The sequence below is a fragment of the Myotis yumanensis genome, unplaced genomic scaffold (assembly GCF_028538775.1).
Source record: "Myotis yumanensis isolate MYYU_CA2020_CCGP unplaced genomic scaffold, mMyoYum1.0.hap1 SCAF_16, whole genome shotgun sequence".
Taxonomy (NCBI): Eukaryota; Metazoa; Chordata; class Mammalia; order Chiroptera; family Vespertilionidae; genus Myotis; species Myotis yumanensis.
This window is the reverse complement of record NW_027223767.1, coordinates 38,882,026-38,908,601: the sequence shown is the minus strand read 5'-3', so window position 1 is coordinate 38,908,601 and position 26,576 is coordinate 38,882,026. Positions and strand designations below refer to the sequence as shown.

General features: G+C 50.3%; 2 protein-coding genes, 1 long non-coding RNA gene and 1 other non-coding gene across 5 annotated transcripts; 2 read left to right on the top strand and 2 right to left on the bottom strand.

Moving 5' to 3' along the window:
* The first annotated feature begins 310 nt into the window (after window positions 1–310).
* On the top strand, window positions 311–25,972 carry LOC138994445 (uncharacterized). Of its 2 annotated transcripts, none has more exons than XR_011468435.1 (6): window positions 311–344; window positions 3,192–3,348; window positions 15,862–15,953; window positions 23,437–23,571; window positions 25,183–25,283; window positions 25,577–25,972. It is a non-coding gene; the product is annotated as an uncharacterized lncRNA (long non-coding RNA). The 2 variants fall into 2 exon arrangements; XR_011468436.1 differs by lacking the exon at window positions 23,437–23,571 and adding an exon at window positions 20,865–20,943.
* On the bottom strand, window positions 3,145–9,832 carry ASB16 (ankyrin repeat and SOCS box containing 16). Its single transcript, XM_070394372.1, has 5 exons — window positions 9,532–9,832; window positions 7,302–7,569; window positions 4,666–5,158; window positions 4,198–4,311; window positions 3,145–3,684 (listed from the first exon to the last, which is right to left on the bottom strand). Exons 1-5 carry the CDS (start codon window positions 9,830–9,832, stop codon window positions 3,499–3,501), a joined length of 1,362 nt encoding a protein of 453 aa, XP_070250473.1. The 3' UTR covers window positions 3,145–3,498.
* On the top strand, window positions 13,132–13,254 carry LOC138995235 (small nucleolar RNA SNORA25). The gene has a single exon (XR_011468564.1). It is a non-coding gene; the product is annotated as a small nucleolar RNA SNORA25 (small nucleolar RNA).
* HROB (homologous recombination factor with OB-fold) lies at window positions 14,154–26,576 on the bottom strand. Its single transcript, XM_070394371.1, has 10 exons — window positions 26,516–26,576; window positions 25,551–25,601; window positions 21,493–22,641; window positions 19,935–20,018; window positions 18,816–18,956; window positions 18,186–18,294; window positions 17,963–18,048; window positions 17,480–17,605; window positions 16,015–16,132; window positions 14,154–14,790 (listed from the first exon to the last, which is right to left on the bottom strand). Exons 1-10 carry the CDS (start codon window positions 26,516–26,518, stop codon window positions 14,699–14,701), a joined length of 1,959 nt encoding a protein of 652 aa, XP_070250472.1. The 5' UTR covers window positions 26,519–26,576; the 3' UTR covers window positions 14,154–14,698.

Below are 26,576 nucleotides of genomic sequence, written 5' to 3'. Positions count from 1 at the left end.
GGAAGTCCCGCCTCCTCGCCTTGCACTGATGATGCAAAAGCTACGTAAGGCGGGCTGGCGTAAACGTATTCTTTAAAAGGGACAGGTTTCTCAGCGGAAGGAGGGGCGGAGTCATTGTTAGCGGGATCTTGGCCCTCCCGAGGCGGGGCCACGCCTAGTGGGCGGGGTCCGAGGAGCCCTGGGTTGAGGGGTGGAGTCAGGAGGGAGTTGGGGGCGGTGCTTGATCGGGGGCGTGGTTTCGGGTCTGGCCGACTGAGCAGGCTGGCACCGCTGGGCGGAACCGGAGCAGCACTTCCCTCTTTCCAATCTAGTTCTTCCGGCCCTGCTCCTAGCCTCCCTGTCTGGTAGGATTTATTACTGTTCCGGGGTAGCGGGATCGGGAAGGTCTGGTCTCTCTGAGCTCCAACAATTCAGGGCTAATCGGGAGACAAACAGGGAGATCAGTCCGGTGCTCCGAAAATGCGGCCTCAGGTAGCGTGGGACTTGGGTAAATTATGCAAGAAAGCATTTCAAAGAAGACACAGATTCAGGGGAGGTTTAGAACATAAGAAATGCGGGAGCCCAAGAAAAGGTTCAGCTTCCAAGAACTTACCCAGATTTTTGCAATTAAATTTTTTTCTAAAGATCTGCTGGGGTTTTTTGTTTTCTGGTGAACAATTTATTAAAGTATAAATAATTCGAACAGGGGCAAAATCATAAGCGAAGAGCTCAGGTAATTTTCGCCAACAGAACACACCGGTGGAACTAGCATTTGGATCAAAAAATAGAAAATGGCCCGTCTGTGTGCCTCAATGGTTGATCTTCAATCTACGAACCAGGAGGTCACAGTTTGATTCCCAAAGTACATGTCCCAGTTGTGGTTGCGGGCTTCATCCCAGTAGGGGGCGTGCATGAGGCAGCTGATCTCTCCCTCTCCCTTCCTCTCAGAAATAAAAAAAATATTTTTTAAAAATACTCCCGCCATTAAAAAAAAATTTCCCCCAACCTAGTGGAGTATCATATTACTGTTTTAATTTGCACTTCCCTGATCGCTGATGATATTGAGTATCATTCATTTACTTAACAGATATTTGAGTGTTCACTCTCTGCTAGGCATTATAGAGACACCAAATCAACACTGGTAATAAAACAGATGTTTTTCTTTCTCTCACAGATCAAGGGAATAAAATCTTTTAGCTGTAGTACATTTTCCAATATTTTGCCTTTTAGTTGTATTTATGACTTGGTGTTTTCATTAAGCTTTGTCTGTATCCATATCTATTAATCTTTTCTTTTGTGCTTTTGCCCTACCCCTAAATAATATACATATTCACATGTATCTTTTGCTTTATTTATTTTTAAAATATATTTTATTGATTTTTTACAGAGAGGAAGGGAGAGGGATAGAAAGACAGAAATATCGATGAGAGAGAAACATCGATCAGCTGCCTCCTGCACACCCCCTACTGGGGATGTGCCCACAACCAAGGCACATGCCCTTGACTGGAATTGAACCTGGGACCCTTCAGTCCACAGGTCAATGCTCTATCCACTGAGCCAAACCAGTTAGGGCTCTTTTGTTTTGTTTAAACAGATGTCTTGTAGTTGTAGATATAATAGGAAAAGCTGAGCTCAGTGGGGACAGCCTGCTGTGAGAGGGTGGACAACTCAGCATCCTACCCTTAGAAGGAGGCTCCTAGCGTAGGCCCAGGACTAAAGAGGATTTTACTCTCTCCTCTTGGGCCTTTGGCTCTGTGAAAATGTCAAGAAAGGAAAGATTGTTGCTCTACTGCTCTACATAAGGAGGTAAAAGCCTGTCTTTGTGTTGGTCAAAGGGCATCTCTGCGGATACAACTCCACATAGGAGAGGAGCCTGGGCAACCGCTGCAGGAAGCCAACTCTAGGACTCCTGACTTGTTTTACCACATGACTCCAAATGGGAATGGCACTGGGGATCCCAGGGCCCCTCCTCAGTTCCCTCCCACAGTGGGTACTTTAGGCTCGGGGGCTGGGATGGGGTCTTGTGTTGTTCTTATGCTCTTTTTGCTACCACAAGAGTAACAGCTACTCAGTGCAGAAAATTTGGTAACCATGGAAGAGGACAAAGTGGGGGAAACAAACATGGAGTGATAGGTAGCTCAGTCTCATTTCAACCTAACAACATTCATACATGGGTACTGTGCACAAATCATTTATTTGCGTTCATAAAAACTAGCTTGGCTTAAAGATGGTGGTACATTTGACTCTGGAACCAGAGGAGGAAGTGAGAGGTGGGGGGGCAGCTGGTGGCTGGTCCTCTGGTCACAGACCCTCAGAGATCACAAGTGTGGTGACCACTGTTTAAGACACCATACATCTGCCGAAACCGGTTTGGCTCAGTGGATAGAGTGTCGGCCTGCGGACTGAAGGGTCCCAGGTTCGATTCCGGTCAAGGGCATGTACCTGGGTTGCGGGCACATCCCCAGTGGGAGATGTGCAGGAGGCAGCTGATCGATGTTTCTCTCTCATTGATGTTTCTAACTCTCTATCTCTCTCCCTTCCTCTCTGTAAAAAATCAATAAAATATATTTAAAAAAAAAAAAAAAAAAGACACCATACATCTCTGGGGGGGGTGTGGGGGGGGGAGCACAATGCAACCATAAATGGGTCCCAGGCATCATGTATCTATTCCTCCAACAACCATTTACTGAAATATCTGTTCAAGCCTAGTTGAGGCAGACACAGGCTCTTAAATAGGTATGATACCACCGGCCAGTTTGGCTCAGTGGTTGAGCATCAACCTATGAACCAGGAGGTCATGGCTTGATTCCTGGTCAGGACATATGCCTGGGTCACGGGCTTGCTCTCCATTGTGAGGTGTGCAGGAGGCAGCTGATTAATGATTCTCTCTTATCATTGATGTTTATTTCTCTCTTTCCCTCTTTCTTCCTTTCTGAAATCAATAAAAATATATATATTTTAAAATAGATAGGATACCAAGGAAGGCTACCTGCTAGGTTGATCAAACAGTGCTATTGAGTTGTCTTGAGGATATCAGCTTCAATCAGGGGAAGAAAAAAAAATGTGGGAAGGGTATGTCAAGGAGGGGGAACACCTGGGAACAAAGGATTTCAAGAGCATGGGTTTCAAGACCAGTGAGGTTTTCCCTTCAAATGACAATGACAATTTGGGCAGAGGCAGTACAACTAGCAGCAGTCTATCATTCTTTATAGGAAACTGATTTCAGATACATCGGTGGCAGAAGATGAGGGGTTACAACAACAATCACCACCTCCGGGCTTGAGGCATCATCCACTTAGGCAAAGAGGATGAGAAGGCTGAGGTCTGAGTCTGCAGACCTTTCCCTCAAAGAGAGAAGCTGAAGCTCAGGTAAGGTTGGTCAGCAGTTGTCTCAAGGAGTCAGTGGAGGGCGGTGGAGTATAAACAGAGGCCCAGGGTCTGGTCGTCCAGGGTTGGGGCGGGGGGAGTACGATGGATGGAGAAAGCAGGACAAGCTGTGGGGGCAGCCTGGCCTGGTGCTCACTGGATGCGTCCCTCCACACGCAGCAGCAGGTAGTCCCTGAGGAGCTGGGGCAGTGGGAGGCGGTCGGCAGCCTGTCGGCAGCGGTTGCCCAACTGAGCACGCACAGCCAGCCGGGCCAGGTGCTGCAGCCGCCTTGGCTGGTTCACCATGGCCAGGGCCGAGCTGTAGAAGGCTTCATGCTCCTAGGCCATGAGTGGAACAGGGTCAGATGGCCCAATACCCTTAATTCTGCCCTTCCAACTGGGGGCTACCTAGTGGTAGGGCCCTAGGATTTTGCAACATGTAAAATGTGATGCATCCTGAAGGACTCAGATTCAGAGCTGGAGAGGCCCTGCAGGGATCATGGGAGTTGGGACCACACTGCAGAGCCCTGTCTCTGCCATGTCTGCACCCATCCCCACTCCAAAGGTGCTGGCACGGTGCACACTGAGTCAGAGATGCCTAAGAAATGTCTGTGCTGATGCAGGTAAGAGAGAGGCTGGAGAGGGGTGTGGAATGAGAGGTTGCTCTGAGCTGCTAGGGGATAGAGGGAACCTAGAATTCAGGGGTTTCACTCTGCCTGTCCTCCTCCAGCCCGGGGGCCCTCCTGACCCTCCCTCCGGATTCCCATTCTGGAGGGACAGGCCTAGGGCCTAACCTTTCTTTCCATCTCCCCCCGAGGGCAGGATGGATCTGTGCCCCTGGGGTGGACATACCTGCCACAGCTCTGGGAGTACTGCCTCCACCCAGGTATCACAGGATGGGACACAAGGGTAGGCATTAAGTAGGACTTCTAGTGCCCGAGGGAGGTTGGCACAGTGTTTCAGCATCTAGGAATCAAAAGAGGGTCTCAGGGGCACCATGCCTCTCCCAGCCAGGGGCAGATCCAAATCCAGAGACTACGGTCGGAGTCTCTCCTCATACTTTCCCATGCGCAGTTCACCTTGCCCTCAAGGTTGCTCCACAACCTCCTGGCCCCAGCTAGCTTCCTTGGGACCTCTTTTCTCCTTTGCACAACTTCCCCCATGGCCCCCACTGGACTTTTCCAAGATGGGGACAGACCTCTGGCCACAAAAGGTGGGCTCGCAGTCTCTGGGCCCCTCTCTTCCGCTGCATGGGGCGAGTCCACAGGCACAATCCCCCCACCCAACTGGACCCTCCCTTCACAGGCTCTCCCTACGCACCTCAGGGTGCACTGGCTGGGCCCCGTAGTCCAGCAGTGCCCCGAAGAGGACCTCGGGCTCCCAGTTGGGGGTGTCCTGGACCGCCTGCAGCACGCAGTCCATGGGCGTGTGGCCCGCTGCGTTGGAGACTCCAGCGCAGGCCCCGTGGCGCAGCAGGAGCTCGGCCAGGGCCCCGCAGCCGTTGGCACAGGCGTTGTGCAGGGGTGTGTGGCGCTTGCGCCCGGCCGCCCGGGCATCAGCCCCAGCTTCCAGGAGCTGGCGCGCCACAGCCTGGTGCCTCCGGCCATTGCTGGGGCCCTCGGCCCCCGCGCAAGCAGCGTTCAGCGCCGTCTCGCCCTGGCTCGTGCGCAGCCCCACGTCGGCTCCATGCGCCAAGTAGAGAGCCACGTGCTCCTCCAGGCCGCGGGCCGCCGCCCCGTGCAGGGGTGTCATCTCGCTGTCCCTCGCAGCCACATTGACAGTAGCTCCTGCCTCCAGCAGCAGCTTGGCGCACCTGGGGGCAGGGCACAAGGTACCAAGGCGAATCCTGAGGGGCCAAGGCCTGGCCTGAGAACCCCTCTGTCGTCCCTTACCCGCTTTCTTCCCACCCCCTGCACCTGAAGGCGAACCTGGTGTCCACCGTCAGACTTACAGAAGGCCCCTGACAGACGGAAGAGCTGGGAGGCCCATGGACGTCACCAGGCGCGTCTTCAGTTTTCACGTGAAAAACCAGCCCAGAAAGAACTCGGGCAGCCAAGGACACAGCACGCTAGTGGCTACCTGGGACCCGGTACTCACTGCCTCAGACAGTCCCTCCAAGTCTAACCTGACTCCCCAGTCCCACCGGGAGCTCAAGGCCTGGTTGAGTCATTTGTGAGTGGAGAGCACACATACACAAAATGCAAAACCCACGACTGTGTACACTATGAAACACAGGAAATTAATGAGTGTGAGTCCAAAAGAAAAAGAAGAAACCCTAATATTTTCTTCCTGCCTCCCAACCTGAAGACCACCCTTCCAGACCAGCCACACCCACTCCAACAAAAGAAGGCATTTGGGGACCCACCTACCCCATTTCCTCTAAGCAGTGGTTCTCAATCTGTGGGTCACGACCCCTGAAAATACATCCTGCATATCAGATATTTACATTATGATTCATAACAGTAGCAAAATTACAGTTATGAAGTAGCAACGAAAATAATTTTATGGTTGGGGGTCACCACAACATGAGGAACTGTATTAAAGAGTCGCAGCCTTACGAAGGTTGAGAACTACTGCTAGCCCGGCCTGTGTGGCTCAATGGTTAACTGTCAACCTATAAACCTGGTGGTCACGGTTCAATTCCCGGTCAGGGCACATGCCCAGGTTGTGGGCTCGATCAATGATTCTCTCTCATCATTGATGCCTCTATCTCTCTCTCCCTCTCCCTTCCTCTCTGAAATCAATGAAAATATATTTAAAAACAAACAAACAAACAGAACCAGACAACAAAAAGCAGATTTTAGGAAGCACACATTTTTCAGTCTTCTAGTTCCTGGAAAAAATTATAGGCCAGAACACCGTACAGGCACATATTCATTATTAACCACCGTGGGGTAAACCAAATACAAAACAAACAAAATTAACGATGAAACTACTCTAAGAGTAATTTAGAATTTAAAAGCCTGAATGGAAACCACTGGAACTCAGGAGCAGATCCATCAACTCCAATGAAACCCTGATGACCAAGTGTCCTTCCCCCAAATTTCAGCTCTCCGTCAGTGCACATGCTCAGTAGGCACTTTGCTCAGTGACCAAGAGTTGAGTAGCAGCCAGTCATCCATAACTACTGAATTTATTTCCTCGGTAAATTTAATCATGGGCTAAATTTTGTTTCCAAACACTAAATTTAACACTGAAAAGCTCACTCAGTAGCATTTCAGTAAGTGAAACTATTTTCACTTCTTTTAAAAGGATAAAGTCTGCTGGAAAGTGTACCACGTGCCCATAAGAACTCAAGAAAGAGCGGGAGAATTTGGATCGCTCTGGATCCATCACTGATCTAGAGCTAAGCAGGACAGAGGTTCCCAGCATGTGGGCCATGGAGTGTCTCCTAGGAGCCCTTGAGTTTGTTGTTGTTGTTTTTTTAAATTAATTTCAGACAGGAAGGGAGAGGGAGAGAGAGAGATAGAAACATCAGTGATGAGAGAGAATCATTGATTGGCTGCCTCTTGCATGCCCCCCACTGGGGATCGAGACCAAAACCTGGGCATGAGCCCTTGACTGGAATTGAACCCGGGACCCTTCAGTCCGCAGGCCGATGCCCTACCACTGAGCCAAACTGGCCAGGGCTAGATCTTTCTTGATGCCTACCTCAAAACAGCTCAGAATTTGGCTACAGTGGGTTCACAAGGAATAAGAGAGACTGCAGTTGGAACAGGGTTGTCCCAAAAAGCAACAGGGCTTTTACCTTCAGGGCTTAGCTGATATGATCTTGGATAAGTCACTAAACCTTTTGGAGGCTCAGTTTTCTCATCTGTAGAATGAGACCTGTCTCCTAGGTTGTTGTGAGGACATACGTATATGAGGTGCTTCCCTTTTTCCAGGCCGTGAGCTTCACACACACACACACACACACGCACACCCTCCCCAAACCATCCCAAACCCTGAGCACCTACTGTAAGGACTCAGGCGCTGTGCAGAGGTGCAAGGGGGTTGTGCCTTCCTCAGACAACACATTGGCTTTGGCACCGAAGGTCAGCAGCAGCCGCACACAGTCCAACTGGGCTTGGGCACATGCCTCGTGCAAGGCAGCCCGGCCCCCAACACGCGCATCCAGCTCAGCTCCCTGCCGGATGAGGTGGCGGGCACAGTCGGTATAGCCTCGGGCCGCAGCAATAGTGAGGGGCACTGTCTGCTTGGTCTTGGGGGTCAGTACCCAGAACCCTGTGGAGAGCAGACATATTGGGGGGGGTGAGACCCGGAAGCAGGGCAGGTGGTGGTGAACAGCTGATGCTAGTTTTCCTGCTCTACCCCTGGCTTGAGCACAAGCTCTGTGCCAGGTTGTACCTGTGGAGAGGGGCTCACTCAAGCCCTGATTTGGGAGTAAATCAGAACAGCCTTTTAGAACAATTTGTCAGTCTGTAATGAAGCATAGTATGTGTGTCATAGAAAAAAAATTAATTGCTCTTTAAAACCATAAGGGCAACTAAGGAGGGTGAGTTCTGTGAAGGGAACATCTGGGTCTTTGAGCTGCTGATGGAGTTCTTGCCTCTTTTGGTTCACTTGGGGCTCTGGCGTTGGGGATGGGGGAGTTAGGAACAGGAAGTCCTGGAGCTGAGCCTGGGGGTGGCCAGTGAGCAGAGCTGAAGGAGCCGTGAGTTTGGAGTTCTGGGACACTTCTGGGGTGGGGACGGTGGGGATGAAAGTGAGGGTAGAAGCAAGGGGGGAGGGGGAGGGGAGAGTGAGAGGTGGGGATGGGGAAAGGAAGAGTGGGGAAAGAGTTTGTTCTTGGGACTGGTGTTGGATCCAAATTGTAGAAATGGCCAAGGACTTGTCTAAAGGACATAGATGCCTAATACCCAACAGTAAGTTATTATGGATTATGGTGAAGTAAGTCCTGGGTTTCCCAATGCTTGGATAGAGCATGCCTTATTTATTATTAGAATTTAAATAAGGCCAAGTGCCATTTGAGGGATAATGGACATGCTGCAGGATGAGACAGGGATGCCCTGGACAGGGTCACATCTCTATTAGTTGAAGCCAAACGGGAATTTGGAGCCTGTGGTGACTGTGAGAACATATGCTCCCCAAGGATTTTGAACCCCAAATCCATGGGTGGGGTTGGAGGCAATCTCTTTTTTTATTTATTTCAACTTTCTTTATTTCTTCCTTCCTTTCTTCTTTTCTTTCTTTCTTTCTTTTCTTTCTAGAAACATCAATTTGTTGTTCCATTTATTTATGCATTCATTGGTTTATTCTTGTATGTGCCCTGACCGGGGATTGAACCCAAAATATTGGCATATGGGGATGAGGCTCTAACCAACTGAGCTACCCAGTCAGGATGGAGGCAATCTCTTGTCACTCAAACAGGGCAATTTCAATTGAGGTATTTGGTTTATAGGGGACAAACCCTCTGGTCAGAATAGATCCTGATCTCTCTTGAAAATCAGCTGGCAAGTACACAAAGATGTTCATCATATTGCTATTTAAAATAGTCTTTACAAAAAGGAACCCAGCCGGGCTGGTGTGCCCCAGTGGTTAAGCATTGACCTATGAACCGGAGGTCACCGTTCGATCCTGGTTGTGGGCTCAATCCCCAGTAGGGGACATGCAGGAGGCAGCCAATCAATGATTCTCTCTCATCATTGATGTTTCTATCTCTCTCTCCCTCTCCCTTCCTCTCTGAAGTCAATAAAATATATTTTTAAAAATCATTAAAAACATATTTTAAAAAAAGGAACCCAATCTCTCCAATCTATTTGGGGGTTAGTTATATAAATCACGGCATCCCCATACAGGAGAATTTATGCCCCTATATAACATATTATGTTGACTTTATGGTTATTGACATGTTATATGAAAACATCAGGTTAAAAATAGCATGTGGATTATAATTTCATTCTGTGGAAGAAAAATATTCGTGTGTGAATATATATTCATAAAAATTGCATAAGAATATATTGTATTCTTATGTAATATGTTAATATAACTAATTTTGATAAAACATACAAACCACTAACCATGCCTCATCGCTGTTTAGCAGGGAACTGGAACGGGCAGTGGGAAAGGATAGCATAGTTCATGGTCTGGAGGGAGGGGTTGGGCTGAGACGCTCCCCCCTCTCCCCACCCCCACCCCCACCTCTTCCCTCTTCCTCCTCTTCTGCCCACACCTGCTGCTCCCTACCCTGTTCAGGCGACCAGGCCAGCTGGTTGCTCTCAGTCTCCACAATCATGTTGGCGGCATCTTCGTCTTGGAACAGGGCTTGGACCTGTTGCAGGTTGCCGGAGAACAGGGCATTGTGGACCGCTGGGTCTCGGCAGGAGCGGCGAGGCCTAGTGAGTCGGGCCAGAGAACTTGGGGGGCACCTTTGGCTCTGGCAGAGCTGGGCTGCTGCCCTGCGCCTGTCCTCCCACTCCAGCCACTCCCGCTGCAGGCGGAGGGAGCGCAGCGTGGCGGAGGTAAAGGGGAAGGTCCCTTCTGCCATGGGAAGGGGCCTGGGGCCTGGTTAGCGGCAGGTGGGCAGAGCCCAGTGACTACCACCCTTGCTGTGAGGAGCCACCCTGCCCCCTCCCCCGTGGCCCAGAGAGCGCAGCAGCTGAGACTATAAATAGGCCCTCGGATCTCTGGTAAACACGGTTTGCCCAGAGTCCTGATCCTGGTGCAGAGGTGTTGGGCCAACCCCTCACCCACCCAGGGGTAGGGCCAGCCCCTGCCCCTGCCTCTGCCCCTGCTGATACCCTCCAATTGGGCAGCAGGCCCTCAAACAAGACCATCCCTGCACCCCAGGGTCCACATCCTCCCATCTCTTAGGAGTGAGCACCTTGGGTTGGCAAGGTCTGAGGTGACAGCAAAGACAGTTGTGAGCCTCTCCCCACCCTCGTAGCAGGGACAACATGGTCTATAGCAGGGGTCCTCAAACTTTTTAAACAGGGGGCCAGTTCACTGTCCCTCAGACCGTTGGAGGGCCGGACTATAGTTTTAAAAAAAACTATGAACAAATTCCTATGCACACTGCACATATCTTATTTTGAAGTAAAAAAACAAAACGGGAACAAATACAATATTTGTATTTGCATGTGGCCCGAGGGCCGTAGTTTGAGGACCCCTGGTCTATAGAAACTACCTTCAGTGAGCCCCCCACCCCACCCCATCCCAGCTCCTGAAAGGACTCACATGCCTGCCTAAGGGCCAAGGGCTTGACCTTGCAACTCTGGGGGCTCCAGACGAATGAGACCTTTAAGCCAGGAACCTATTCACTCTCAGGAGAAAGTGGCTCTGCTTCCCGGAGCCTCTAGGGGGAGGACTGAGGCCGTGAAATAACATTCGCTGATGCGGTGGCAAAGCCAGGCAAGCGGAGGCAGGAGGGATGCCAGTCCCTGCATCAGAAGGGCTCCTCAGAAGCCCAGTTGCAGGCGGGCTGGCCTAGCCCCAACCTGCCTTGGCTGCCGTGGCTAGTCTGCCTCCTCGGCACTGTAGGCTCCTTCCGGCTGCTCTGCCCCGGCACTGCCTCCCCTCCCTGGTTCGGCAGCAGCCCTTGCTCAGTCATCTCTGACTTCTTCCTCTCCCTGGTCCCTCACACAAAGGAGTTCCAGCTCCCATCCCCACATTGTCAGCCACCATCTCGATGTCTTTAACCTGGGCCAGCCCAGCCTCCTACCAGGTGCGTCTTCCTCTGGCCACCACCCCTCTGCTTCACTGCCCGGATGGAATGAACTAAAACGGTTAATTCCTAGTGTGAAAACTTCTGCTGACTTCTAGCACCTCCCCTCTCCAACTAAGCCCCTGTTCCTTCGTTTGGCCTCACACCACATGGCATTCTCATCCTGCTCCTCACCCTCCCCTGACATTCCCTCTTCTTGGAATTCTCTTCTGACTCTTTCCTTAAAGTCCACCTCAAAGGTCACCTGCTCTGGGGGACATCTCTGTATGTGATGGTAGGTCCCCCACTCCTCCGGTTCCAGCCACTCCCAATCCACGCACTTGGTGAAGCACCTGTCCCAGTGCACTGTAGACGCCGTCTGCCGTGCTGGATGTGGGCTCCAGAGGAGGCTCGGAATTTATTCAGTTAGGTTTCTGGTCCCAGCAGGGCCTGGCACACAGTAGGTCTTGACATGGTGTTTAGGGCACTTGGCACATAGCAGGCTGGCCTCTTCTGTGTAGTGCATTGACTGAGGGCCCCTGTTCTCTGCCAGAGCAAACACTCATCAGCCTGCCCAAGTGGGTGGCAGCAGCTGGGGCTGTTTCCGGCACTGCCTTTACCCTGCTGTTCACCCACTCTGGCCCCAGCTTCTTGGTGGTATTCCAGAGTGAGGGATCCCAGAGGAGGAATGAGATCATGCACAGCGAGGGCTTAGCGATCCTCAGAGAAAGGCGCCTCTATAAACACAGCAGTGATTAACCCTGTTGGAACCCATTCAGTGTTTTAATTGCCCCACCAACGGCCTGGACTGAGCACCCACAGCTGGATTCCCAGGGTTGGGAGTTGGCAAGGCCAGGTGGGGCCAAGAGGGGCCAAGGTGGGGTGGGCGTCCCCTCCCTTGTGAGGTGCACAGCCGTCATGGCCTGTGGGGCCCACGATTGTCCTGACCTTCCCAGCCTCTCTGCGACCTTCTTGTCACACAGGCCTGGAGGTGCTCTGGCTACAGCTCAGTCCCCAGAGACACCATGTGTCTGTCTCCTGTCCTTCGCCTTAACTTCCTACAGGCAGAAAAACTGTCCTTAAGGTTAACTTCCCGAGACCTATACTTCAACCCACACATGAGCTCACAGGGAGCCCAGTTCTACTGGCAGGAGCAGTGCCAGGTGACGGGACACCCAGCCTGCCTTCTTGGAGCTCAGAACCGGTGGGGCGATGAAGCACACCAAGAGAAACCAGGACATCAGCCAGGCCTGTGAGCGGTAGGGGGCTGGATGGGGAAGGGCACTGCAGCCAGGGGTAGGGGATAGTTTAGGTGCATGAAGACCACAGATCTAAGCTACAAAGGCAGAGCTGGGGAGTTAGCAGTGGGTAGAAGAGAAAGACGTGCAGGTAGGAGGACCAAATGGAAGTGCAAAGGGGCAAGGGTGCTGGTGGCTTAGTCCTTTCTGCTCCTGGGCTTAGAACACAAAAGCCTTCCAGAACAGGGCCCCATTGCAACCAGCAGCTAGCTGAGCATGGAGTTCTTAAAGCACTTGTTCACTTCAGGCTTGAGGGGGGATCCATGGGATCAGCCCCTCTTAGGGGAAAGGGAGATTAACACCTCCCCCCAGAACAGCAGCGAGCCCAGGAGAGGTCCCTGACTCAGCTGCTTAGTGGAGACAGGTGGAAACAGGGGAGGCTGGTGGTCAAACTAAGGTATTTTTTAAAAATATATATTTTTATTGATTTCAGAGAGGGCGATAGAAACATCAATGATAAGAGAGAATCGTTGATTAGCTGCCTCCTGCACACCCCCTACTGGGGATCGAGCCCACAACCTGAGCATGATGGTCAACTACTGAGCCACACTGGCCGGGCCAAAGTGGGGTCTTTAACCCACACCCCCTCTTCCATGAGTTGAGAGAATCATCCTTTCTTCCCTTTTTTCCAGGAAAAGAAAACAAAGTTGGCAACTTGGTACCATTAGACCTTTTACACCGCACCCATGTCCCTTGTGCAACTCTGGTCTAAAAGGTGGTATAGAGAAGCTACAGTGACCAAGAGTTGCTTGACAAAATAAAGTAGTATTAGGTTATAACGCAAAGCATAGAATAAATACCCATGAGTCCATACTTATATAAATGAATGAATAAAAAATGAGGGATAGGTCATTTCAAAAAGAGCTTATGGGACCCAAACCAGGAACTCTTAACACTGTGACCTAACATTTAAGTTCTCCACAGGATGTAACACTCAATAGTGCTATGTTTTCCTGAGGAGATATAAAATTTAGCTGCTCATATCAATGATTACTGATGTGGGAAAATAAATGTTTTCCAAGTTTAAAAGAAAAAGAGGGAGAATAGGCCAATCACCCATGCAGAAGAATTCCAAATAATCTATATGAATACTCTTCCCTTAAGGAGGTAAAGTATGACTCCTCATGCCTTGTGTGTGGACTGCACACTGTGACTTCCTTCCAAAGAGGACAGTATGGAGAGGGAGAAGGAAGCAGGGTAACTTTACACCCTATAACATGCCTGAGCCGCTCTCCTCAAAGCTGTCAAGGCCATAAAACAAGGAAAGTCTAAGACAGCCACAGCCAAGAAGAGCCTAAAGCAGGGGTAGGGAACCTTTCTTCTGCCGAGGGCCATTTGGATATTTGTAACATCATTCCTGGGCCATACAGAATTATCAACTTAAAAATTAGCCTGCTATGTTTGGTCAAACATTTAATTAACTCACCCCTAATGCCTTGGCAGGGCCAGACCAAATGATTTCGAGGGCCTCAGGGCCAGATGTTCCCCACCCCAGGCCTAAAGAGACATGATGACTAAATGTAATGTGGGAACCTGGAACAGAGACAGGACATCAGGAGAAAATGGAGTAAATCTGAATAACGTATGGAGTTCAGTTAATAATGATGTATCAGTACTGGTCCTTTGGGACAAAGCTACCATACTAATATCTGATGATAATAAGACGAGAAACTGGGTGTGGGGTATTATGGGAACTCCCTGTCATATCTTTGCAATGATTCTATAAATCTAAAACTGTCCAAAAGAAAAAGTTTATTAAAAAAAAGAGAGAGAGAAAACAAGTAGCCTAGCTCTGCTTGGTCAAAGCACCACTGGCAGAGTGAACAGGGCAAGGAGCAGTGAGGATGGAAAGGAGAGAGGCAGGTGAAACAGGCAGCTGCTTTATTTCAGAACAAGATACCATAGCCACGCCCCTTGCCCCGCACCTGTGAACCTCGGACACAGGTAAGCTGGGCAGCTACAGGCCTCCAGAGACAAAGCAGAGGGAAGTCTGAGTGTGCTCCTTCCCTGTCCACAGGGACAGAGCGCCACGGCTGTGGTGTGGCTCCTCCCAGCTCCTCAGCTGTACAGGGACTAAGGAGTAAAGGGACCAACCAGATCCAACGTCCTGCAAAGTCAAGACGAGGTGGGAGGGCGACACACCTTCCCTGTTGGCAGGAGCAGAGCGAAGCGCCCAGGGCTTGGCAGACAGCAGGGCAGGAGAGCCAGTCTTGGGCCGGGTTCTGGGATGCCCACGAAGACCCAAAGTGACGACAGTGCAGATTCCAAGGGACAAGGGTGTTCTCGGGGAAGGCATCCAGGTGGGAGCAACCGCAGAAGTCCCGAGCTTTGCCAATCTCCGATCATGCTGGTCTTCCTCCCCTTGGGCATGGTCAGACACCAGAGCCTTGCCTGACGCTCAGAGGCTGCCTGCTCATGGTGGGTGCCCTGCCTTCGGGCAGTCCCAGGTGCCGGTTCCACAGAAGAAGTCCTCAGGGAGCTCACTCAGGAGTCCGTCCAGGTCATCTGCAGGGGGATGCAGAGGATGGGAGGATTGACAAGTCCAAGGTTCTTGCCATTTAGGAGGGCTCGGACCTGGCAGCACAGTTAGGAGGTGGTTCTCCCTGGGCAGTGGTGTCTGGGCCAATAGGCCTAGGGCTGACCTGACCTCCATCTTCCCTCTGTTCCCCACATACTCACAAATGACAAGAGGCAGAAGCCCATCCTGCTGAGAAAAAGGCTCCCCTTGGGCCTCAGTGATTCCTTTTTTTTTTTTTAACATATATTTTATTGATTTTTTACAGAGAGGAAGGGAGAGGGATAGAGTTAGAAACATTGATGAGAGAGAAGCATCGATCAGCTGCCTCCTGCACACCCCCTACTGGGGATGTGCCCGCAACCAAGGTACATGCCCTTGACCAGAATCGAACCTGGGACCCTTCAGTCCGCAGGCCGACGCTCTATCCACTGAGCCAAACCAGTTAGGGCTTCTACAGGCAACCTCCTCACTCTTATTCCATGACCCCAGAAACCTTCTGATGATGGTTTGGTCTGTCATCAAGCTTACTTACAAGGATAGAGTGCAAGTTTCCAGAGAAGTTTCCAGTATAAGGAATACTTTTTCAGAGGCTATAAATAAATGGGCTTTGTGGTTTATCCATTGGTCTACTGTGAATTTGGTGAATGTGGCGATACCTACCCAGAATCCCATGAACTCCAGGGACAGACAGCGTTAAATTTATGGAATGAAAAAGCGAAGGACCAGATCTGGACTGTGCTGGCTTCACCTGGGTGATGCTGCCTCCTAAGGAGCAAGCTGGGCTCCCACTAAGACATCTGTGTTTGGACCTCTCAGATCTGTATCCTGGTTCCACCCTAACCACATGGATGTCTGACTCCTCAGCACTGCCCGGAGAGCCTCTAAGCTTAGTCAGGATGGGGAAACCTGCCTCTGTGGTCTGGCACAAGGATGGTGTCAGCCCACCTCCTCCTTGTGGCTAACAGTACGTGGCCTGGGAACGGGGGGTGACCAGTGGGTAACACTCCACTTGCTCTGTGTGGCCCCTATCACACTTTTAACTATTTTGTGGCCTCCAGGTTTGCCAGAGAAGGCACCACATCTGATTTCTGTAAGATTCCATAAGATCCAAAGATTAATGGGAGGAACAAGATGCAGCCGGAAGAATTTGGTAAGCAATTCAAGAGGAATAGGAGAATTTCTTCTGTTCCCGGGTGGGCTGCTTGTCTTACCTGCTTCCGGGGGTACTTCTTGCGGGAATGCCCCTGCCTCTGGGTTCTGTGCTGCTCTGAGGTCTTTCCCAGGCTTTGCAGTCTCATGCTGGAGGCTGCCATGGAAGCTACCTGGCTCCTGGGGACACAGGATCTGGTTACCAATGCCCGAGCCCCTGAAACCCCCCTGGTTAGTACTAGCTCCACCCAGACAACCTCAAAGGAATAGGTGGGGCTTAGGAAAGATGGGACAAAGGACTGTGACAAGGGTCAGTCACCCATGCCCATTCCGAAACACCAGACATCCAAAGCAGCAGATAATTAAAGACACAAAACAGAAACAAAAAACCTTTCTGGCTAATTTTCTTTCCTAATTCTATTTTTTTTAATAGTCAATAAAATTTAATATGGCCTCATGCGCCCTGAACCTAATTCTATTTTTATCTGATATTTTAGGGAATCTATATAACTGGAGCAGAAAGTAAAGGGGTCATTCAGAAATATGTTGAGGAGTTAGCCTGGGATTAAGAATTAGCTGTTAATCCCCAAACTAGCTAATATATGGACAGGTAATTAAAATTTGTAACTAAATCATTAACCATGGTTAGCTCTGGGGATTGGGAGTGGAGAGGTTAAATTTCATGTTTTGCTTTATTCTGTACCATTTCAATTTTTTTCAATGAGTATTGATGACTTTAAATTTAAAAGAAAAATAAAGATTTTTTTGGAGCGAGGTGGAAGGTTAAATAGAAAGATGAGGGAAATGGAAGTTGCAAGTTAGAACTAAGGGTGTAACTTGTCTAGAAGCCACTGATTCTAACCCACTCGTTTTATAGATGAAGCAACAGCAGGGGAGAAGCTAGGACTTGCCAAGGTCACATTACAAATTGCCAGCAGAGTGGGGACATGACCCAGGTCTCCTGACCCTGGGCCAGGCCGTGACAGCAGCCCAGGATCCCAGGAAGGGTGGGAGTGGCCACAGAGGAGACGCTGTGCCAAGTCAAGGCCGGGCTCTGTTCACACCCTGAAGTAGAGTCGTCTGGAAGCCCAGTCTCCCTCAGTTCCCAAAGGGGTGTCCCCACCTGAGTTCTGTGTGGGTATCCCCACACTCAGCAAAGGGAAGATGCAGAGCAAGTGCTGGCTCACTGGACAGGCCACTTGTAGCTCACTGTTCTCTGCACTGCCACCTGCAGTAGATCTGACCCTCAGTCAATCACTGAGGGCCACCCTCCCCTCCCCCCATGGACCATCAACTTGTCAGTTCTCAAGTGACTCTGGACTCTCCAATGTTCAAGTCTCTCAGGGGTCACTAAGAAGCCAGCTATTCTTCTGTTACTGTGCCATCTGGCAGGCAGCTGGACCAGGGACAGGAAGAGATGGCCCTGTCCCCAAAGGCATCTCTTCAGCTCAGGGTGGAGGGGAAGAAATCAGAAGACCCAGGCAGAAAGTGGCTCTACCAGTCCCCATTCCATCCCGCTCTTCTTACCTTGGGGAAGGGCTGAGATGACCTGAGGAAGTTCCCATCCCCAGAATCTGGGCTGTAAATATGGACCAGGTTGTTGGGCGTCACATTGAGGTAGTGGTTTCGGAGCGAAGGAGAAAACACTCCAATCTGGAGTCAAGGAAGAGGAAGGTCAGTGCCCCGATGAAGCACTAGATGCTGCCAGATGGCCACCTGGTCGCCACTTGTTTCTCCCTTGGTAGTTAGTCTTTGCATTAGGATCACACAAATCATCCTGCCCCAGCCCTGATGTCAGAGTAGAACCACTTACCACACCCTCCTCCCCCAACAGCACAAACCCCATCCCATCCACCCCCAAAGAATGGGGTTGTGTCTTTACTCAGCTCCAGTAAGCCAGGGTCAGCACCGTCCAACAACTCCTTGCCTAGGTACTGGGAGGGAAGAGAGCCACACAGACAGCTCGGTGGCCTCCTCCAGGGCAGGAGGGGTGGCGAACAGCTCCCATACCTGCTTTAGCAGCAGCACCGAGCCAGGCTTCAGCTCATTCTGGCGGGTCTCAAGCAGCAGCCTATGCACCGTGCCCTGCATCTCTCCTGCAAAGGCATGGCCCATCAGTCTCAGGGTCAAGGGCAGCACAGAGACTGGCTAGACCCTGGCTGGGAAGTGGGCTGCTCACTACTTCAGTATTCTCATCTACAAATGGAGACACTCCCGGGACCTAACTCCTCACCCGTGGGGTCCTTGAACACCGCACTGGCGTCCATCGTGCTCCGAGTCAGGGACTTGATCATCACTGCCATGTTGGGGACCTTGTTCCTGGGAAGCTGCTTCAGGGCTGCCTGGTTGCAAGGAGAGGTATTTGCTGAGCCAGCCACGTCCCAGTTGTAAGATTCCCAAGTGTGCCAGGGCAAACTGGAGGGTGGCGGGGGAGGGGACAGAATACAGGTGTGATGATGATCTTCCCTTGTGGAGGGCAAAGAAGCAGTTTAAAGGGCTCATTTCATCTCCCTCTGGCATGGTAGGCCACAGGCAAGGATATGTTAGCACATGTACTAACATGTGTCTGCATGTGACCGTTGACCTCTGGGGAGCAGTGTGCTTACTCCCCCCATCCAGGATCTGACTGTGCAGAGACATGCCCCTAATGCACTCTCTCTCTCCTTCTGCCTGTGCCCAATACTGTGATGACAGTGGGAAGGTAGGTGAATGAAAGACAACAACTGAAGGGACTTCATGCTGCCATTCAGAAAAAGGCCTGGTAGGAGGGCGCAAACAGAAGCCCCTTCGTAAGGTGGAGCAGGGCAGGTTGGTGAAAAAGACAAACAGGTCTTCCTTTTGGTCTCAGCACCCAGGACCTTACCTTCCGCAGCACCATGACGATACTGTAGGTACAGAGGAAGCAGGTGGGGTCTCTCTCATCCAGGCCCAGAGCAGATTTCATGGTGAGCCAGGGCCCTCGCCCGAAATCCTCTTCCACTGATGTCTGGGAACTAGTAACAATCTGGTACCACAAAGCAGAAGGGGAGCCTGCATGAATGGGTCCACCTTGCTACAGACCTCAGTTGAGACAGGATGGAGGGGGGAAGAGAAAGGACGAGTTCCCTGTAGCATGGTGGCCACAGTGTCTTCTTTTGTCTATCTCTAAGGTCAGATAATGGTATGTGACATCTTGCTGTATATCACAATAATATCATACTTAGAAGCAATAGCAGAGGCACTCTTTCTTTTCTTTTATATTAAATCAGGTCCTGACTTTAATTATATTGAAGCAAAAGGCTATCCATGCTTGTCTCTTGTATCAGACTGGAAAAGTCTCAGGGCTAGAGAACCCCCACATACATTTATAGGCTTGCAGAGTGCCTCAGCATTCTGAAACCCGTCATATTTTTATTTGGGATGCCTCTGGCTTTAACAATTAGCCTTCTTTATCAAAAAATGCTTTGATTCAGATGAGTATTTACTGCTTTGGATCTGAAATGGGCTGGTTGATCTGTGGAGCTGCAGCAAAGAGAAAAATTACCATAGAGAATGAGAAGCAAAGTAAGTCTGAGGGCAGAGCAGGTCAACCAAAATGCCAGGGCGGAGGGAGGCTGAGTCTCACCTACCAAAAGGCAAGATGAAGGCAGATCCCTCTCAGCTTAATTCTCAGAAACCTGAGAAGTGTTCCTGAGATACAATTTCCTAATACTTATTCATGCTTCTCCCGAGAAAAGATGGCGTTAGCTGGGCCTTTCTTCGTAGATGGGAAGAAAGCTGGCTCATGGGATCGGTTCTCACCCGGTTGGCATCAGGACAGGCTCCACCTTCTGCCACTAAAATTGCCACCTCCCCAAACTGCCTTCCCAACTCCCCTTTCGTGTGTGGCCCCAGGGGAAGGCCTCGCAGCATCAATTCTGACTCTCAACTCCTGAAAGATGCAGGGATGTCCCTCACTCTTAAACAATGCCCAAGAAGTTGACATTTGCACAGAATTGGTTACCTCTGTCCGGAATTTAGCCAGAGCACCATGAGTCGGCGTCTGGGGCGTGGACACCATGATCTCCTCCAGATTCTTCCCACTGAACTGCACGGGGAGAGAGAAGGTGAGAGCAAGCTCAGCAGCTGTTCTTGACAAGCGGAGCTTCTTGTCTGGGTTACATAATGAGTTCAGGAAACTATCAGGGACAATTAACACATATTACATCTCTCCTAACAAAGTCTCAGGAGCCTCACTGGCAGCTCAGAAAAGACGCTTTGGGGATAGTTTTGGGAATGTGAGGAAGATGGAGCTGGCCCAGGAGCAAAACCCAGAGCTTCCTGAAGGGGGCGAGGACCTGAATAGAGAGGCCAGTGATATGCAAAAGGACAGCTTTCCCCAACTCCCTTCTCAGGGGCCTAATCCTTCCCTGCAGATTTCCCGCCCAGGAGGAATGTACATGGCCTCCTTGGATTTCTCTTAAGGTGCTAGGAAAGAGAAACTAACAGGTAGGAACTGTTTCCAACACCTTTAAAATGATAGGAAAGGGGTGCGCCTACCATGACCAGACCAGATCCTCGGAGTCCAATGGTCTAGGATCTGATTCAAGACTAGTTTGAGGGGTCCTGTCCCCCCACCACTGCTGAAATCCAAACTCTCCGCACAGCCCCAGCTTCCCCACGTGGATCCCACACGCCAGTCACAGTGACTGTTCCATGGCTCCCCGAGAGCATCCTGCTCTCATGCCTCTGTACCTTTGCACATGCTCCTCCTGTCTTCCCACTGAAATGTCCCCGAGCCCAGCCTTCTGACACACACCCGTTAACCTGCTTGTCCATCCAAAGCCCACTCAGAAGGCCCAAGGAACCCAGTCTCTCTTAGTACCCAGAGAATGACCTCTACTCACACTGTGCATTTTATGTATAATTGTTTGTTTGCATTTTTTTCTTCTAGAAGAAGCTCCGCAGGACAGGAACCATTTCTATTTTAATCTGCATTCTGAGTTCCAAGCAAATTGCCCAACTTAGCAAATGTAAGTGAGGGAATATTCCTTTCTCAGTGCTAGCAAACAGCAGTTACTCAACAAACATATGAAAACTGTGAAGTTCTCACCCAGCCAGCGTGGCTCAGTGGCCGACCTATGAACCAGGAGGTCACAGTTCAATTCCAGGTCAGGGCATATGCGAGGTTGTGGGCTCGATCCCTAGTGTAGTGTGGAGCATGCAGGAGGCAATCAATGATTCTCTCTCACCACTGATATTTCTATCTCTTCCTCTCCCTTCCTCTCGGAAATTAATAAAAATATTTTAAAAAAGAAAATTGTGAAGTTCTCAGAGCCTTAAGCACCCCTATCATGTGTGGTTTTTCAAGCATTCAATTCTTCCTTCCCAATTCTTTTGATTCTGCCACAGATTTGAAGCCCCCCCCCTCCCCCCCGCACTTCCTTCCTTCCTTCACTCCCCCCAGGAGTGAAGATATTCTGGGACTGGACAGTGCTGCAACTCTGCTTCTCTCCTTTGCTCTCCTTCCCCCCAACATCCTGGATGGCTCTGGCTTCTGCCAGAGAGAAGCTGTCACTCACTTGGTGAGGCAGGATCCCTGCTGGGCCAGGGAAGCGGCGTGTTTTGGCTCGGGTGGTAGTGCGCGTGGGCTGCTGGGGTGTCCGGTTGGCTGCAGTGACCAGCTGTACCAGGTGGTTGGTGACTATGGGTGTCTGCAGCGCTGCTTGGGGACCCTTGGGGGTGCTGACAGGAGACTCAATTGAAGACAGTGGAGCTCGGGGTTGTAAGGGCCCCCGAGGGAAAAATCCAGAGCCAGTCCTTGAGAGAGTAGAACAGCTTGAGTTGGGAGTTCGTAGGAAATTAGGTTTGCCACTTAAGTGGGCATTTGGAGATTGGAATGGCTGACAGGGGACAGGATTTTGAGGGCTGCTCTGAACAGGCCTCCCAGGAGCTTGGAGAGGCTGGGGTCCTCGAACTGGGGAAGCTTTGGGGCAGACTTCCCAGTGGGTTTGCTGAGCGGGAAGTGTCGAGGCAGTTGGGATAGGCAGGTTACCCATGGCACCCGTCCTCAAGTGGGGCTGTGGAGTCCTACAGCAGACGGCAGGATCTGGAGGCTGACCCTGGGCTGATGTGACACCAGTTATGTGGGTGGCAGGCATGGGGCCCTTTTGGCAAGATCTGCTCAGAGCAGCTACCCGAGCCTTTTTAGTCAATATTGAGTCTTCCTGCTGCCCGGTGGGCAGGATTCCTGCTGCCTCACTGTTAGCTCCAAGTTCCAGCTCCATGCCGGGCCCTTCCAGTTCCATGCTTGCCAGGACCTTATCAAATTCATCTTGCTCAGGTCCCTCGAAGCCACCAATCACCTGCTGCTTGCTCTCAAAGGTAAGCAGGGGGTGGGAGGCGGAGGACTGTGGTCTTGCTGGTTCTTTGAGCACTTCTGTCAGTGTCACTCTTCTCTGACTGCCAGTCCAGTTGCTGGAAGTGGAGACAGGCCTTAGGAGGGCTGTTCCTGTGGAAGCAGCACCCCTGCCGGAGGTAGGAAGGCGGAGTCCCAGGGCTGGTAGGTCCAGAGCCTCTGAGGAAGCAGTAGGGCATGAGGGCAGCTGCCCAGAAGACCGTGCCTGCACCGTGTCCTGTGGCCTGGAAGAGGCAGGTCGGAGGCACCCAGCATTCACAGGCCCTGAGCCAGCAAATTGGTTCTCTGCATCTTCCACAGCAGACAGGAAATCCTACAAAGAAGCAGACAGTGAGAAATCAAGAAACGCTCTGCTTTTACTGCTAAGGCACGTGGTGTGTATATATGTGCAGCTACACAAAAGCAAGAACCCAAAGCATGAAAGGCAATGGTGGAGTCTCTCACCACGCTTGACCTTGCCCTTGAGCCCACTACCTCCAGGCTTCTACCAGAAACATTCACAGGCTAAGTCTTCAAGTAGCTTTAGTCAATCTTGAGTGGGCGTTGGGAAGTGGGGGGTGGGCAGTGGAGGCAGTTGGGGGAGCAGCAGGAGAAGTAAATATACTAGGGCACCAACGAGTCAAACAAATCCCCCAAGGTCACAAGGAGTCTAGCTTTCTGCTATCCAGCCTGTGAAATAGGGATTTGTCCAGCTGGTCACGCTGCTTGTCCTTACCCCACCACACACACACCACACACACACACGGCCTTCAGTAAGCCAGAGAGGCCTAATAGGCAGCAGGTAAATATAGCTTTACAGGCAAGTTAAATTAAGTATGGGTTCCAGTTGGGAAGCAAGGTGTGACTGACATCTTCAAGAGCAACAGACCTGTTCCGAGGGTGTTTTTGAGTCAGAACTGCTGATTTAACTGACAGGAAGGTCCCCGCCGCCCCCACCCCCTGCTGCCACACTGGATTGTCTGGGCTAGAGACAGGTTTTTTCCTGCTTTGTGTATTAGCATACTCCAACACCACTACCTTAGGGTTTAACAATAATATTAATAACATTAGAATTATTGTAGCAGTAAAATACTGATGACCTTGGGGGTTGATGGATCTCTTTTCCTAGGAAGACCTCACTTTCAGATGTGATGTTATCTGCCTTGGGAAGGGGAAAAGGATCTGGTCATGGATCAGAAACTTGAGTTGTCAGAGTTCTTCACTCTTAATTTCACCACCAGCCTAGCAGCCCTACCATCACCTGGTAAGACTCAAAAGGGTCAATTTAACAGACACCTTTTCTGTAATCACACATCTCTAAAGCTAAAAGACAAAGACAAGGACACATCTTCTTGACAAAGCTGGAAGTATTGAATTATTTGTAAAAACTAACAGTCAAGTCCCCAAGTGATAATAAAAATATCTAACATTTGAAACCTCACTAGGTGTCAGGTACCATGTAAATATTTTACCAGAATTTTTTCAATGAATTCTCACATTGGCCCTATGAATAGGTACTGTTATTATTCCTGGTTTTTGGAAGCAGAAACTAAGACTCAGAGAGGTTAAGTAACTTCACAGAACCACAACTAGAACCTATATGTGCCCTTGTCACTATGTCATAGGGCCTCAATGATCTTTTTTAAAATTGTGTGTGTGTGTTTTTTTTTTTTTTTTTTTTTTTTGTGTGTGTGTGTGTGTTTTTTTAAGAGAGATAGAAACATCGATTGGTTGCCTCCTATACACCCCCAACTGGGGATCTAGCCCAAAACCCGGACATGTGCCCTGAGCAGGAATTGAACCGGTGACCTCTTGGTGCATGAGAAGGCTCAATCCACTAAGGCCCCACTAGCCAGGCTGGACTGATTTTGAAGAGGTCTGACAAAGATTATTTTTCCCCTTCGAACCTCATGGTCCAAAAGCCTCCGAGGAATGCGAGTACGGTGTTGGGCTGCCAGAAAGGTCCCTGATGCAGCATTCACTATCGTACTCAGCACAAACTTGACATCTGGACAAATTCTAAATGCGATTTTTTAAAGCAAAGCGCTGGGACACAAAAAGTAAGTTTGAATGGCTTATCATTGATAAAATAGAATAATTTTATTCTATAAATGTAGTTTAGTCATTTCCATGTATGTTAAGACTCAAGTCAGGGGCCAAGACCTCATCCTGGCTGTTGGTGCTTTATTCTTAAGCAGGTTAATTTACCTTTTTGGGCTTTACTCACTTAAGTCCTACTTCTCTGTGAAAAGGATTTGAGATAGAAATTTTAGGCCTCCCAAATGAAACTATATCCTTTGGCTCTGTGTGGGAAGAGAGCTATGGAGGTCACTAGTTCAGTAGTCTCTGGCTGCAACCAGAGGTTAGAAATACCCCTGCCTGGGCCCATCCCAGAAAATTCTGATTTAATTGGTGTGTAACAGGGCCCCCGCAGGGGTGATTCTAATGTGCCGGCTTCAGATCTAGTCTAATCCCTATCTTCTGAGGAGAGAGGGATGGAAAGAACACGTGAGGCAGAATGCCTCGCATGCTGCAGAAGAGAAAATGGAAGGCCAGAGAATGAAGGCCGGTTGGTGACACCAGGCCTCCTGCCGTCCAATAGCTGTGCTGCGTCTGGCTCTCCATCAACTTTCTTCCCACTTCAACATGTCATCAAGAAGATGAACCAGCCCTGGCCATACGACTCAGTTGGTTGGAGCATTGTTTTGTGCACCGAATGTTTGCGGGTTTGATTCCCAGTCAGGGCACATACCCAGGTTCCAGGTTTAATTGTCAGTCCGGGTGTAAATGGGAGGCAACTGATTGATGTTCCTCTCTCACATCAATGTTTCTCTCTCTGTCTCCCTCTCCCTTCCTCTTTCTCTAAAATCAACAGAAGCATGTCCTTTGGTGAGGATTGAAAAAGAAAAAATCAAAGAAGGGGAGTCAAATCATCTACAGACACAGCTTCCAGGCAGGGGCCCTTATAATTTACAGGTATGGCCATCAGAGAGCTCACCTCTCTGGCTTTTTCTTTCTAAGACAGTTAAATAAGTTGTTTACATTTCGCATTATTCCCCAGTCTTTCACAGACAAAAATCAATGTATGTATCAAGTAAAAGGAGATGGGGGCAGGTTGTTTCAAAATGTTCTGAGTCTGGTGTTTACATCTTTTTATTAATTTATCTTTATTGTTGAAAGTATTACATATGTCCCTGGGTATTTACATCTTAAGACCTCCTCTGTTCACCAACATTTCCTTACCTCGTCTTCAAACTCCTCTTCCACAGCAAACAGCTTCTGCAAACCGCATGCCTGAAAGGAAAACAAAGCAATTGAGAATGGAGGAGAAATGCCATTTGCAAGTACATTCTGTCCTCACTCTGCTTCTTCCCAATTCTAACAAGACCATCAGGTGTACTGTTTTTGGTTTGTTTGTTTTGCTAGTGTTGGGGGAGGAATAAGGGATGAGAAGAGATGGGATTTACTTAGAGACTTAGATGATTTCAAAACCTTTCTCCATAAAACAACCCACTCGGGTCCATCTGCGTTAATCTTGGAAGGGGAAGAGGCAAAGGAAAGGCTGCCAAAGGAAGCATGGGTCGTGCTTTAGACTCAGCACTGCCCACATGGGCCTGAGGATTTTGCAACATCCCAAAGGTCTGGCCTGAGCAACCTTTGTCACACATAAGACACAACCGTAAATCCAAACATGCCTAGCAGCAAATGTTTTTGTCTGAAAGCCAAGCCAGTGTTTCCTTCTATCTGATCCCATGTCCAAAGGCCAGGGTCCCAGGAAGGTGGGATGCCCCAGGCCACAGTTCCTGCTTTCTAGGCAGCAGGGCTGCAGCGGCGGCTCTGAGATGTGTGTCAAACTCAGAGCCAAGGGCTGTGCCTGCCCCCAAGGGTCCAAGGATCAGAGGGGACGGGTTGCGGGGAGAGGGTCAGGCTCAGGAGGCGCGACATTTGAGCGCATCGGGAAGGAGGAGCAGGAGTGCGCCAGGAAGAGCCGGAAGGCCACGGGAGGGAAACTGAGGCCCAGAGGGCGGCGGGTGCAGAGAGAGCCTTCCCAGGGTCTCCGGGCGCGTCCATGCCCAACCCAGGTTTCCCGACCTCACCTAGTTCTCACCCAAACCCTAAACCGGCCCTGCAGCTCGCCCAGTGGAGGGGCTGGAGCCTGAAGGGCCGCTGTTGGGCCCGGGACCCAGAGCCCCGAGGCACGGCATTACCATGGCGACGGCGGGTGCGCTTCCGCCAAAGGGTTAGCCGACAGGCCCCAATTCAGTGGTC